We start from the raw sequence: 13208 nt of genomic DNA on the forward strand, positions 1-13208 counted from the left end.
TTTTTAAATTTCTTCTCATTTCCCAAATCATATTTAAAGCTACATGACTGGACGGACACCCAGCAGCTGCAGTACCAGATGATCCTCCTTCCTGAGTTGTTCAAATTTTTCCCCACTGGAATATTTCCTCCTTTAGCTTAACTGAACACAGCTGCATTTTTAATTCTTCCAGATGTTAAAAAAAAAGGCATTAATTACTTTAAAGAAACACAAAAAACCCAAAATCTGACACCGGTACAATCAAAGCGGGTTAATGCAATCAGCTGGCGCTCGCTGCAGGTTTAACTCTCACAGGAGGGCAGAGGCTGGTATTTGACCCGGGACGTTTTGGTTTTGTACATGATCACGCCGCAGATCATCCCAACAGCAGCAAGAAGACATCCGGCCATGAAAACCAGGTTCAGGTTCAGGTTCACCACTGGAAGAGAGACACAGCCCTGATTTAGCACTGTCCACACCTGAACCGGGACTCAGAAAACACTGCTTCCATACCTGAGCCTCCGCTGCTGTCTGCTGACCGCCTCAGGCGCAGGGGACCCTGGGAAACGAGGTGCTTTGCGCTCTGAATGACAGCCTCTCTCTTACGGTGGCGGTGGTTGTGACCGTTGAACCAGGTGGAGTTCAGGCATCCCTGTGCGCACCTGGTGTTGGGGTTCCCTGCTTCACACATCATGACTGAGCAGCTGATGTACACCTGAGGACAGAAACACACAGCAGCATTACAGCTGCGACTTACTCCCTCTAGTGGACAATTGTCAGAACTGCAGTGAAACGTCCTCAAAGCTTTGTCTCAACATCCCAATCAGCCTCAATACCACCTGCTGACGTGATTAAAGGGCAGCTCCAGTATTTTTAAACCTGGACCTTATTTCTGGCATGAAATACATTTATCTACTCACCGAGAACAGTTTGGTGAAAGTCGGCATCCTTCGGAAGCTATTTAGATAACTCACGATCGTATATATATAGATGGAGATCCATATAACAGAGTGAACGAGCCAAAGACGATGCAGCCTCTAAATAAGGCATTATCTGTCTTTATTTCACCAATACTTTAAGAAGAATGAATGAATGAACGTGTACTATAGCTCTTACACCCCGGTAAGAACGTCCATCTTACTCAAAGTCGTCGTTCACGTTGTCAAAATCTGATAAATATCCTGCCATGTTGCACAAAACTATCAGCAGCAAACTCTGTGTGAAGTTAGCCGACTGTCACAGAGCACGGAGTGAATAAACTGTGCTGCAGGGGGGCGTGTGGATGAAGTGGTCCCAGTAGAGTGCCTGTGTAGAAATCCCTCCGTTAGCTCTCCTATAGCTGCAAGTAGCCACATAACAGCAGCTATGAGCTAACAGAGCTATAGCACACATTCATCCATTCATTCCGGAATGAATCCACTTTAAAGAATCTTATCAAGGATTTTTGATGTCTATGTATTCAGTTATTTCTTTTCATGGGCTGTTTGATGCCTTATGAAAGTCTGAGACTGAATCGCTGTGTCACTATCAAATTTATCAAATAAAATGGAAACTTTTGAATGGCACACATACACGGACAGAATGAAGAGTCCTCACCTGGTCATGCAAGCCGATGAACTTGAAGGCCTCCATGCTGAACTTGAACTGTTTGTCATCGGAGGGAGAGTAGATCTGAACAGTCGGGTCCACTGTGCAGCTGTCAGAGAGAAACAAAAGGTCCACAGTCAAACTCTGTTACCTCTGTTCGGCCTTTATTTCCACCTGAGTGTCTCCTGCCTACCCGTTCTCAATGATGGAGTAGGTTGGGTGGTAGTTGGGGTTGTCGTACGGTGCAGCGGTGCAGGACTCCACGAACATCTCGGTGTTGTTGACCGAAGACGAGGCTTCAATCTGCATGTGGATCCTGCTGCCAATGTCGTACTCCAGAGGGTAGGAGTTTGGATCAATCCTGGTTCTGAACTGGCTGTCGGGGTAGAACTCAAACTGGTAGGTGAAGGTGCCGAAGCCTTTCTCCCACACTGTGACGTTCTTCCTGTGCGCTGTGAAGCCCAGGGTCACGTTCCCCTTTTTGGGGTACTGGCAGTAGAACCGAGCCTCCACCAGGTGCTTCCTGGTGATCAGCGCGCTGCTGTCGTCCTGCACTGTGGTGATTTCATTCTTAAAAATGAGGTTGTCGTCGTCTTCCTGCAGAGTGAATGGTCATGTATTCGGTCCTTTTACTGCTGATTGATAAATAACTGACAGAAATGTGTTTGTGATGGAACAAATTACTGCTGGTTACCTCGATCTGAGTGCCACAAGCGTTGAGGGGGATGACACCGATGATGTGGGTGCTGTTGGAGTATCTCTCCAGGCTGCAGGCCGTGTTGGTGGAGTCACTGAGGCGAAGATGGTCCTCTTGGAGTCCAAAGAAGGAAGATTTGTCCACCTCCACTGTCATGGTGGATTCACTGCAGGTCACTTTGGCTTTGACTGGAACAAGAAACACTTACTTTAAACCTTTGAAAACACATCCTACTGCTGATGTTAGGAAATGATGTGTCACAGTTATGGCTCTGACTTTCAGATAATCTGATCAGAGATTCACAACTGAAAATTGTGCAAATTATACTAAATAAATTGCAATTAAACCTTCATCAACCAATATTTAGACTATGAAAAACGTAAATGTGAAAAAAGTAAATGTATTTAGTAGGGCCAGGACTGGATTAAAAAAATTAATCTAATTAATTAGAGGCTTTGTAATTAATTAATCTAAATTAATCGCATTTTTAATCGCATTTTAATCGCATACAAATATTTGACCTGAGAACAGTAAAAGCATTTACATATAGTGTAAGGGGGTCTTGCCTAAGGACCCCTACTGGAGACAGTACCTTTTAGTATACCATTGAATAATGACTGAATACATAAGCTTAAGCAACAAAACATTGTTTATTTTTTTCAAGGTGGTACTTAACCAACCATGCCCCTATCGACGCTTCCATCCATCTGTCTGGTTTTAAAAAAAAAAAAGTTATGCCTTTTAATGGACAGGACAGCTAAAAAAGAGACAGAAAGCCGGGGGGGGGGGGGGGGGGGGGGGGGGGGTGACTCACAGTAAAAGGCCGTCCGATGCGGGATTCGAACCGGGGCCCACAGCAGTGAGGACTGAAGCCTCTCCACACGGGGCGCCTGCACAGCCCACAACTAGCTACCGACCATCCCATCCATCTGTTTTTAAAACAATATTTCCCGTCCACGGGGCCAACTAAACCGGACTCAACAACTTCTTCGTTCATGTTTAACTATTGTTCACTGTGGTTTGTTGTTGTCTGAAGTCATGACCGTCAGTTGGTGCTCCAGTACAATCGGTATGTCTGAAACTCACCCAGTGAGAAACGTTCTGCGGTGCAAAAATAAGTGCGATTAAAATGAGTTAATTTTTTTAACACATTCATTTTTGTGTAATTAATTAATCTTAATTAACGCGTCCCGGCCCGGCCCTAGTATTTCGTAGCTAATAGTTGGAAATTCAAGGAGGATCTTGACTTTATCAGTCTGGTAATCTGACAGGATATTCAGATCATTGATTATCTGATAATTTATCATCTTTTAGTCTTTCTGGTAGTCAAAAGTTGCTTGATGCAGCTTTAAAGGTGACATAATGGGAAAAAGTCATTCTGAGTTTGCATTAAATGAAAAACTGGGATCTGCCACAACAAAAAAGGTTCCTAATGTCTCCAAAACTGTAAACAAAACACAGAGGAATGAAGTGACAGGGAAGTACAGGTTTTATGGAGCTGATACATGACAACAGAATTACGTCCCTATTCTGCTATTCTCCTACTATGCTTTGTAATTAATTAATCTAAATTAATCGAAATTAATCGCATTTTAATCGCATACAAACATTTGACCTGAGAACAGTAAAAGCATTTTTTTCTCATAGATTTTAGTATACCATTGAATAATGACTGAATACATAAGCTTAATTCATCTACCATCTGCAGGCTGAACATGATGTTACTTCAGTGTTCCAATCTGTGAGAAAAGGGCATTAAGGTCTCCTTTAAGTTCAGTTTACACCAAAGAGAAATAGCTTTTTTTAAAGCTTAGCAGCAAAAACATGAGAAGGAATCATCTTTTCAGAGTTATAGCCTCATAGATCTCTTTATGAAGATGGCTAAAATGACTAAATGCAGCACGATTCAAGAGATAATGTTTCATAGCTTAAAAAAATAGCTCTTCTAAGTGCAACTTTGCCAATTTAACCAATAACTGGCATTTTAGTGTTGTTGCATTGCATGAAAATACACTTTAGTCTCACTTTGCTCCTTCCTGACGTCCACCACGACACACCTCATCTCGGACTGATAGACGCCAGACCTGAAAAAATGTTTGCAAACATCGATTTCAGGCAAAAAACGTTGAAAGTTCTCCTCAAATTGAACTTCTTCCTTTATCTTGCATTCAATCAAAAGGTGTCCAATTCAAATCTCAGCTGCTTCATTCTTGTTAATTTAACAAATCCTTTGATAGAACACAGTAAAAAATGACTTACTGTGAGGTTGGAGTTGCATGGAAATGGGAATGAGAATGGGATTGGGGAGGGGTTTGATAGCTGTTTATAGCTGACCTGCAACATATGGAAAGAGTCATGTCACGGTTTTACTCTCAAACTAATTCTGTCCGAAACGAAATGAGACCGAACCTCACCCTGTTGCAGATTCCACAGCAAAGCAGATTGGATAATGATCTCCCAGGTCGTCTGCAATCGGTGTCCACCTGATGACGAACTCATCGTGAGTGGTCCTGTGCATGGTGATGTTTGTCGGGCCACTGGTGATGAGATCTTGCAGTCTGCATGAAAACAAAGCAGAGATCTCTTCATTACAGCAGATGTTGTCGTGCTGTCACCAGGCCTCACTAAGTTCCATCTAACTTACACTGAATGCGTTGCCTGTGCTCTGATTCTGATCTCCAGCTCTTTGTTGACCTCCGCCTGGATGCGAGCTCCGTTTGCAGGTGTCGGACTCAGAAACTTAGGCAGGTAGACGCCCTCCTGACATGATGGAACAGGTGGGTCCACTGGAGTTTACAGACAGAAACAGACAAAGTACGAAGTATGAAGTAAGTATCTAGAGGAATCTAAATATCTTCTGGGATTGGGTAGTGTAGTGGTATGATTGCCACCTTCCATGTGGGAGACCTGAATTGAAATCCCCTGCATGACTCCAGTAGGGGTCCTTAGGCAAGACCCCCTTACCCTCCATGCCTACCTGTAAGTTGCTTTGGATAAAAGTGTCTGCTAAATACCTCACTGGTCGTTCTTTCAAAGTATCCTGGCTTGGTCACACTTCTGCAGCGCACCACCTTGCCACAGGGGTCCCCCAAGGTTCAGTACTGGGACCTCTTCTCTTTGCCATATACACCAACTCATTAGGACAGATCATCCGATCACATGGCTTCTCATACCAATGTTATGCTGATGATACCCAGCTCTATCTGTCATTCCCACCTGACGACCACACGATCTCAGCACGAATCTCAGACTGTCTCTCTGACATATCAACATGGATGAAAGCCCATCACCTCCAACTTAACTTCCCAAAAACTGAGCTGCTGGTCTTCCCAGCCAAACCAACCCTACACCACAGCATCTGCATCCAAACTGAATCCCTATCTCTTGCTCCATTAAAGGTTGCTAGAAACTTGGGTGTCATGATTGATGACCAACTGACCTTCAAAGATCACGTTACCTCGGTTGCTCATTCGTGCCGCTTTGCATTACTAAACATAAGAAAGATCAGACCATACCTAACCCAACATGCCCCCCAGCTCCTGGTGCAGGCCACGGTCATCTCCCGCCTTGACTACAGCAACGCTCTCCTAACTGGTTTCCCAGCCTGTGCTGTGAAACCTCTGCAGATGGTCCAGAACGCGGCGGCGCGTCTGGTCTTCGATCAGCGTAAAAGAACACGTCCCCCCTCTGTTCATTGAACTCCTCTGGCTGCCCTTAGCCGCCCGCATCAAATTCAAGTCCCTGATGTTAGCTACAAAGTGCTTAATGGAACGGCTCCATCTACTTGAATGCTTGCAAAGGCTTATGTCACAAGACAAAACTCTGTTCATGTGTCGTCCCACGATGGTGGAATGACCTACCGAGCGCTACCAGAAAAGGGGCGTCCCTGTCTATCTTCAAGAAGCTCTTGAAAACCCAGCTTTTCAGAGAACATCTCCTAAGTCGCTCTGGATAAAAGCGTCTGCTGAATACAGAAACATAAACATAAACATCTTCAAAGCCAAATTTCACCAAACTGTTCTCGGTGAGAAGATGAACGTATTTTATGCCAGAAATAAGGTTTAAAGATACCAGAGTTTCCCTTTAAGTTGCTGCTACATGCATGAAAGCTTCAACCCACCGAAGGACGTGCAGCAGGTTTTCTTTGATTTTATTCCTGACTCATTAAATAATTTCATCAGATATTCATGAGAACAGGAACAATCGTCCTTACCGAGCAAAGAGAACTGCAGTGGCAGCTGACTGAGGGGAGGAGTGTTGATGTACGGCTGCCTTGAGCTGTGGTTTGGCCTGCTGGCTGTGGGCTGTCTTGTTGTGGATGTAGTCTGCCACCACCAGGGTTGTTGAGTTGAGTTGGGTGGAGAAGCTGTTTGACCCCACACGGCTTGCCTCTTTCTCCTTGCAAGCAGTGGATGTTTGTGAGACTGTGATCCGTCTGAGTAGAACAGATCGATGTGCCCTCGCGAGTAGTCCTCTACCACCATCTCAAATCCATAAACTCTGGGATTGGCAGGGGAGTATTGGTAGTGTAACGTGCAAGAGTCCTGACAACGTAAGTATTTCACGATTAAATGAGGCAAAGCAGCAATCTAGTTTATGTTTGATGATGAATCAACTTTCCCACTAACCTGATCGAGGTGGAAGCCTGAGGGTTGGTCACATCGGTCACACTCCACACCTCGCATATTCCCATACCTGCACCGGACTCTGTCACCATCAGGATCGAAGGATGCCAGCTTGTAAGTCCGTGGGCAGTTCTGAGGAACTCTTCAGCCGACATGAAGACGCGTTAGAGACAGTCAGAAACAGTCAGAGACAGTCAGAAACATCAGAAAAAACAAAATGGGAAACAAGCAAAGTCACTTCAAAAGTTCAGACAGAGAATTACCTCATGAAGGGAAGAATGGCAATGTCTGGTGATCTGTTTGGTTCTCTGGTGTCTGATCTTATTCCCAAATCCACAAGAGTATTCAGCCTCCAGTTACTGACCGAGTTACGTGTTGGGACCCAGCAACAGCTCGATGCCCTGTAACGTGCAGACAGGAGAACCTCAACTTTCATTTTAAGTCTGCGATGGCGCTCTAAAAGCTCGACTCAGCACATACGTGACATTATTTCTTATTCACTCACCTCATCTGAAACGGTTTGTCACTACTGAGCGTTCTTATCTCAACTGTTTCAGACTCACACCACTGGTTGTTGTACTGTGGCGCATTGGTGCTCCGATCAATTACAGATTTCCATTGCCTGCTGAGGGAGCCACAGTTACCGTTGGTACAGCTCCAGCCGAGGGAGTATTGACACCCATCAAAGGTCTCCCTTTTGCGAAAGGCCAACTGTGGAAAAAGACCAAATCAATGTTTTCTGACATGACTTCACCTTAAGTTTTAGGTTCATAGAAAAGGAATAAAACAGAAATCTGCTCCATCCAACAACCAGTAAACAGAAACAAAACTGTGGAAATTCAAACTTATAAATAAATTCTTATTTCAGGCCCTTAAGCAGCATTTTAAGGTGTGGATTGGACATGTGGTTATACTGTGGGGTTCGTAGTAAGGCAAGGAGGAGTGGGCCTAATTTGGTTTATAAACCAAAACAGTTACAAAACATATTGAGAGGAGTCAGATGAGGTGGCATCTGGTTAGGATGCCCCCTGGATGCCTCCCTGGTGAGGTGTTCCGGACTCGTCCCACTGGGAGGAGACCCCGGGGAAGACCCAGGACAAGTTGGAGAGACTATGTCTCTAGGCTGGCCTGGGAACGCCTCGGGGTCCCCCCGGAAGAGCTGGAGGAAGTGGCCGGGGACAGGGACGCCTGGGTTTCTCTTCGACCCGACCCCCGGAGAAGCGGCAGATAATGGATGGATGGAGTTACAAAACGAGGGCAGGCATGCAAACATGTAGTCCCACACAGTTTAAGCCAAGAAAAACATTAAAGTTATGTTATGTTTATATTTATGTATTTAGCGGATGCTTTTATCCAAAGCGACTCACAAATGAAGATATAACAGCTATATAAAAAGCTAATCCGAGCATAAATCGTGGAGAGGTGTGTAGAGGTTAAAGGTTGAAGATGGACCTCGACCTCTGAGCACTTGAGTAGAAACTCTTGAATAAAAGAAGTATTTATGTTTATGTTTCTGTATTTATCAGACGCTTTTATCCAAAGCGACTTACAAATGAAGATATAACAGCTTTATAAAAGCTAACAATAAGCTACATAGAAGGAACCCAGGAGTCCGACTCTGTCAGAGGGGACAGAGTAGAGATAGGGTGCAGGCATAGAAGGAAGAGCAGAAAGATAAAGAGCAGAGATAGAGGGGGTAGGGAAGTACAAGGTAAGTGCTGGGATAGGAGATGCTCTCTGAAGAGCTGGGTTTTCAGGAGCTTCTTGAAGATAGACAGGGACGCCCCTGTTCTGGTAGCGCTCGGTAGGTCATTCCACCATCGTGGGACGACACATGAACAGAGTTTGGATTGTCTTAGGCGTGGTGTAGGAGCTGCTAGACGACAGTCCTGGGACCAACGGAGGGACCGAGTTGGGACAGAAGCCTTTGCTAGAGCATTCAAGTAGATGGGAGCCGTTCCATTAAGCTCTTTGTAGCTAACATCAGTGACTTGAATTTGATGCGGGCGGCTAAGGGCAGCCAGTGGAGTTCAATGAACAGAGGGGGGACGTGTTCTCCAGAGAGTATTTTAGTTTTCACTGCCGTTTTTCTTTTCCAAAGCTCCCATTTTTGCAAACATCTAGTCATTTAGCAGACTTACAAATGAGAAACAACATTTGAGCTTCAGTGCAGTCAGAAATCTGGTCCACAGGAATGAGCATTTCCACCAATGTGGAACCACAGATGAGAACCGTTTGGACTGAGCCTGCCGTGTGCATCGGGCTGGCAGACTGTGGAGATCAAGGTTTCACTGTGAGACGAGAGGTAACCATGGGCTGTACCAGGAGTTGGTGGCAGACTGAGTCACATAAGCATAAGTTTTCCAGTATTTTAAAGCGACATGATCAGGAAACAGAGGATATGCAAAGCAGCTTCTTTGTTTTCTAAGACTCTAACTCTAATTCCTATACAATAAATCTCATTTTCAAGAAGAATTAGTGGCCAAAGCCACATAAATGTGAAGTAATTTAGACAAGCTAAAACAAAAAAAAAGACAAAAACTGAAGTAAAAGAGGAGGAAAAAGTAGTAAAAAGAGACATAAATGTACATTTTCACACAGATGATTCGGATGATCTCAAACACACACCGCGGGGAAATAAATCTCACCTGAAACGATCCATCGGGGTTTCTTCCTTTGTAGGTGAAGGTTGTGGTTCCACCAAAGAAATGAGATGCCGACACCAGCGACACCAGCAGCAGGACCAGCTGAAGGAGGAGCAGCACTGAGGAAGCCATCATGATGCTCCAGATTCACCTCTGTCTTCTGAGATGCTGCTCACACCCCCCGCAGCATCTTATATACACCTGTCCGGGGAGGCGGAGGCACTTGAGCTGGGATTTATTGGCATGTACTCAGTGTTTGAGGTCAATAAAGCAGCTGCAGAACTGGTTTGAGTTAACAAACAGGTTGAAAATACGTTTTACTGTAAAGGCCTTTTGTGAACATTTTTCAGTTTTATCACCTTTATTGGGAAAAACCTGCCTCAGCACAATGTTCAGTACTTTTCATAGTAATGCTGTAATCTGTTTTCAAAGCACATGAATGCACAAACGACTTAATAAAAAAGGTTTTAACTCTTTTTGGTGGTAAACGTTTGTTACCTTTGCTGTCATGCAGATACAGTAATATGCAAAGGTCTAATTTCTGTGTATATTGCCTGGAAAAAAGGATATAGATGAGAAATTCATGAAAACACCTAAATATAAATCCACAATCTGAGGCAGAATCTGAGTTTGTTCAGTTCTCAGCAGCTTTAAAGTGAATATCTGGTCTGAGCTCCTTTATTCTCCAACACAGCCTGAACCCTCTGAGACAAGCTTTCTGTCATTTCTTTAAGGAGTCTTCAGGAATAGTTCTCCAGGCTTCTTGAAGGACATCCCAAAGCTCTTCTTTGGATGTGGGCTGCCTTTTGTTCCGTTCTCTGTCAGATGATCCCACACTGCTTCAATAATGTTGAGGTCCGGGCTCTGGGGAGGATTCATCCCTCCATAAGACCTGTTGCCACTGATTTTCAGTCCACTTCTTGTGTCATTTGGCATAGCTCAGCCTTTTCTCCCTGTTTCCCTTCCTTAAGAATGGCTTCTTGACAGCCACCCTTCCATGGAGACCATTTCTGATGAGGCTTGGGCCAACAGTAGATGGATCAACTGAAGGTCCAGATGCATCTCTCAGGTCCTGTCAGGTCTTTGCTGGATTTTTTCCTCTTTCTTAAGGACATCACTTTCAGATCCTGTTCATCTGCTGTAGATAGTTTTTTAGGCCTGACACTTCTTCTTTTGTCCTCCACTTGTCCAGTTTCCTCAAATGTTTTAAGGACACACTGCACACCATGCTGAAACATGCCAAGTTTTCAGCTAATAGCTCTTTGGGAATCACCTTGTTGCTGCAGAAATCCTATTTTCTGTCTGTCAAACTGTGTTATCTTTGCTGTTTTTCACAGATGCAACTAAAGAAATGGGAACAAATGATGTGTCTTTGTGACAAAGTGCCTAAAGATCCTGTTTAAAATGGCTTCTTTGCTAAGTTGTCTGTTCTGTGTCGACACAACACTGGTTCATCCCTTGAGTTAGGAGCCTTTTTTCTGCCTGAATGGTTCATAGGTCAGAGTTTAGTGGTTTATAAACACATCAGGTACAAGAACTGGGCTGAAAATGAGTGAAAAAGCAGAAAATGTCCAAAGAAATATTTTGAAAGACATTCAGAAAGCTGGAAAACTATTGATGAATTCTGTCTGCTTGGAAGGAAAATCTGAAGAAATGAGGGCTGGATCAACCCTTTTGTACAGTACTGTACATCAGCACACCTTTCTTAGCATTTCCCCATTGTTTAAACAGGGCAGAGGTATGTTAGTTTCTATTTCTTTGTTTCTCTTAAGTCCCACATACGACATACATTAATGTGTGTTCTTTGAAGCTTGACCTCATTTGAATTGATAATAACCACAAAACAGTTTAATGTTTCTATTTGCAGACTAGTTCAATTGCAGGAAATCAAACAGGAGAAAAAAAAAGCCTTTTCATCAGTCGGGGTCAACAAGCTATGAGCTCAAACAATGCAACTCAGCCCACGTCATCAAAAGAAAAAGAGCAAAGAAGGACCCTATTGTGACCTTAACACCAAAAACTGATTAATCGAATTAATGTTCCACTTTCAGTTAATGAGAAAAACAAACTCTTGAGATTTGTGCTGACGTAGACAGACTGCAGCTTGATAAGCAGCACATGTTGTACGTAAAGAAAGGGATCGGCAACAGAAACATCAAAAATAACGAACACGAAAGCTGTGTGATGAAAAGAATCTCTCTGCAGTCCAATAAACCAGACTGAAGACACATTTGGGCTTAATCTGGGATACTTTTGGCATTTAAGGCACTGGTTTGTGTTGCGTAAGCCAGATGTGGCCCAAAGGTCATGAGCTGGGCCCAACAACATGTGTTGTGTTGTCAATGTATGGCCCAAATGATATAAGCCCATTGGTCAGAGTGGACAAGACATGGTCAAACCCTAAAGAAAAGACAAATTTGAGCCAAGTCTGATGGATATGTGGCACACTGTGGGCCACAAAAAACTGCAGATATAAGCCACGATTGGACCATCTCCAGCCATAAAAGGACCATAAAAGCAGTTTTTGCTTAAATCAGAACAGGCTTTAAAGATAGAGAGAGAGAATAAGTCTGGGTGACAAAGACCTTTAAATAAAGGTGTCTCTCTGGAATAAAACTATCTACAAATGTTGAGTCTGACAAAGCAGACCATCGTAGCCGAGCATAAATCGTGGAGAGGTGTGTAGAGGTTAAAGGTTAAAGATGGACCTCGACCTCTGAGCACTTGAGTAGAAACTCAAGAGTAAAAGAAGTATTTATGTTCATGTTTCTGTATTTAGCGGACGCTTTTATCCAAAGCGACTTACAAATGAAGATATAACAGCTTTATAAAAAGCTAACAATAAACTACATAGAAGGAACCCAGGAGTCCGACTCTGTCAGAGGGGACAGAGTAGAGATAGGGTGCAGGCATAGAAGGAAGTGCAGAAAGATAAAGTGCAGAGATAGAGGGGGTAGGGAAGTACAAGGTAAGTGCTGGGATAGGAGATGCTCTCTGAAGAGCTGGGTTTTCAGGAGCTTCTTGAAGATAGACAGGGACGCCCCTGTTCTGGTAGCGTTCGGTAGGTCATTCTTTTAGGCTGATCCAAGACCAGACGCGCCGCCGCGTTCCGGACCATCTGCAGAGGTTTCACAGTACTTTAAACTTCCCGACATAAAGCTGAGCGTTCCTCCAAGCAGGAACAGCCCTTCTGTTTGGAAGTACATGCATAAGTTTATAGCATGAGGCTCCGCCTTCTTAGTTAAAACTGGCCAATCAGATCAGACTTCTGGAGAACGAAATACATTATATGAAAAATAGTTTCCTGAGCTCATCCACAAACAATATTCGAAACTAGAAAATTTCTGAAGAAATTTTGATGGGTGCCAAGCTGCTGCCCGGCTTCTGCCCGTCCACACACCGACACAGAGAGACTGAGAGAGCTGCTAGTTGCCAGATACTTCAAATCCAGTCTTAAATATGAGATTGTGGCTTGTTCTGGTGAAATCTGCCTGCTTTAGACACATAAGGCCCAGTTGATCTGTTCAGAATAATGGAAAACATATGAGTGAATGCATTTGTCTCGTCAGCGGCTGGCATGAACCTGTTAATCTGTTAAGATTAATGGAAATATATGAGTAAATGCGCGCGATAGCGCGCACTTGTCTCGTCAGAAGCTGCCATGAACCTGTTGGC

The 13208-nt window shown here is 44.0% G+C and overlaps 1 protein-coding gene across 1 annotated transcript; it reads right to left on the reverse strand.

The window, feature by feature from the left end:
- Nucleotides 1-213: 213 nt before the first annotated feature.
- Nucleotides 214-7498, reverse strand: LOC140301412 (uncharacterized). The gene is made up of 13 exons (XM_072379837.1): nucleotides 7394-7498; nucleotides 7152-7289; nucleotides 6892-7030; nucleotides 6477-6807; nucleotides 4908-5049; nucleotides 4678-4821; nucleotides 4523-4597; nucleotides 4289-4347; nucleotides 2261-2451; nucleotides 1760-2163; nucleotides 1576-1675; nucleotides 493-694; nucleotides 214-418 (listed from the first exon to the last, which is right to left on the reverse strand). Exons 1-13 carry the CDS (start codon nucleotides 7396-7398, stop codon nucleotides 282-284), a joined length of 2067 nt encoding a protein of 688 aa, XP_072235938.1. The 5' UTR covers nucleotides 7399-7498; the 3' UTR covers nucleotides 214-281.
- Between the last annotated feature and the right edge of the window lie 5710 nt (nucleotides 7499-13208).

This window comes from Leuresthes tenuis, unplaced genomic scaffold, assembly GCF_036924035.1.
Source record: "Leuresthes tenuis unplaced genomic scaffold, fLeuTen1.0.hap1 SCAF_2, whole genome shotgun sequence".
In the NCBI taxonomy this organism is placed as follows: Eukaryota; Metazoa; Chordata; class Actinopteri; order Atheriniformes; family Atherinopsidae; genus Leuresthes; species Leuresthes tenuis.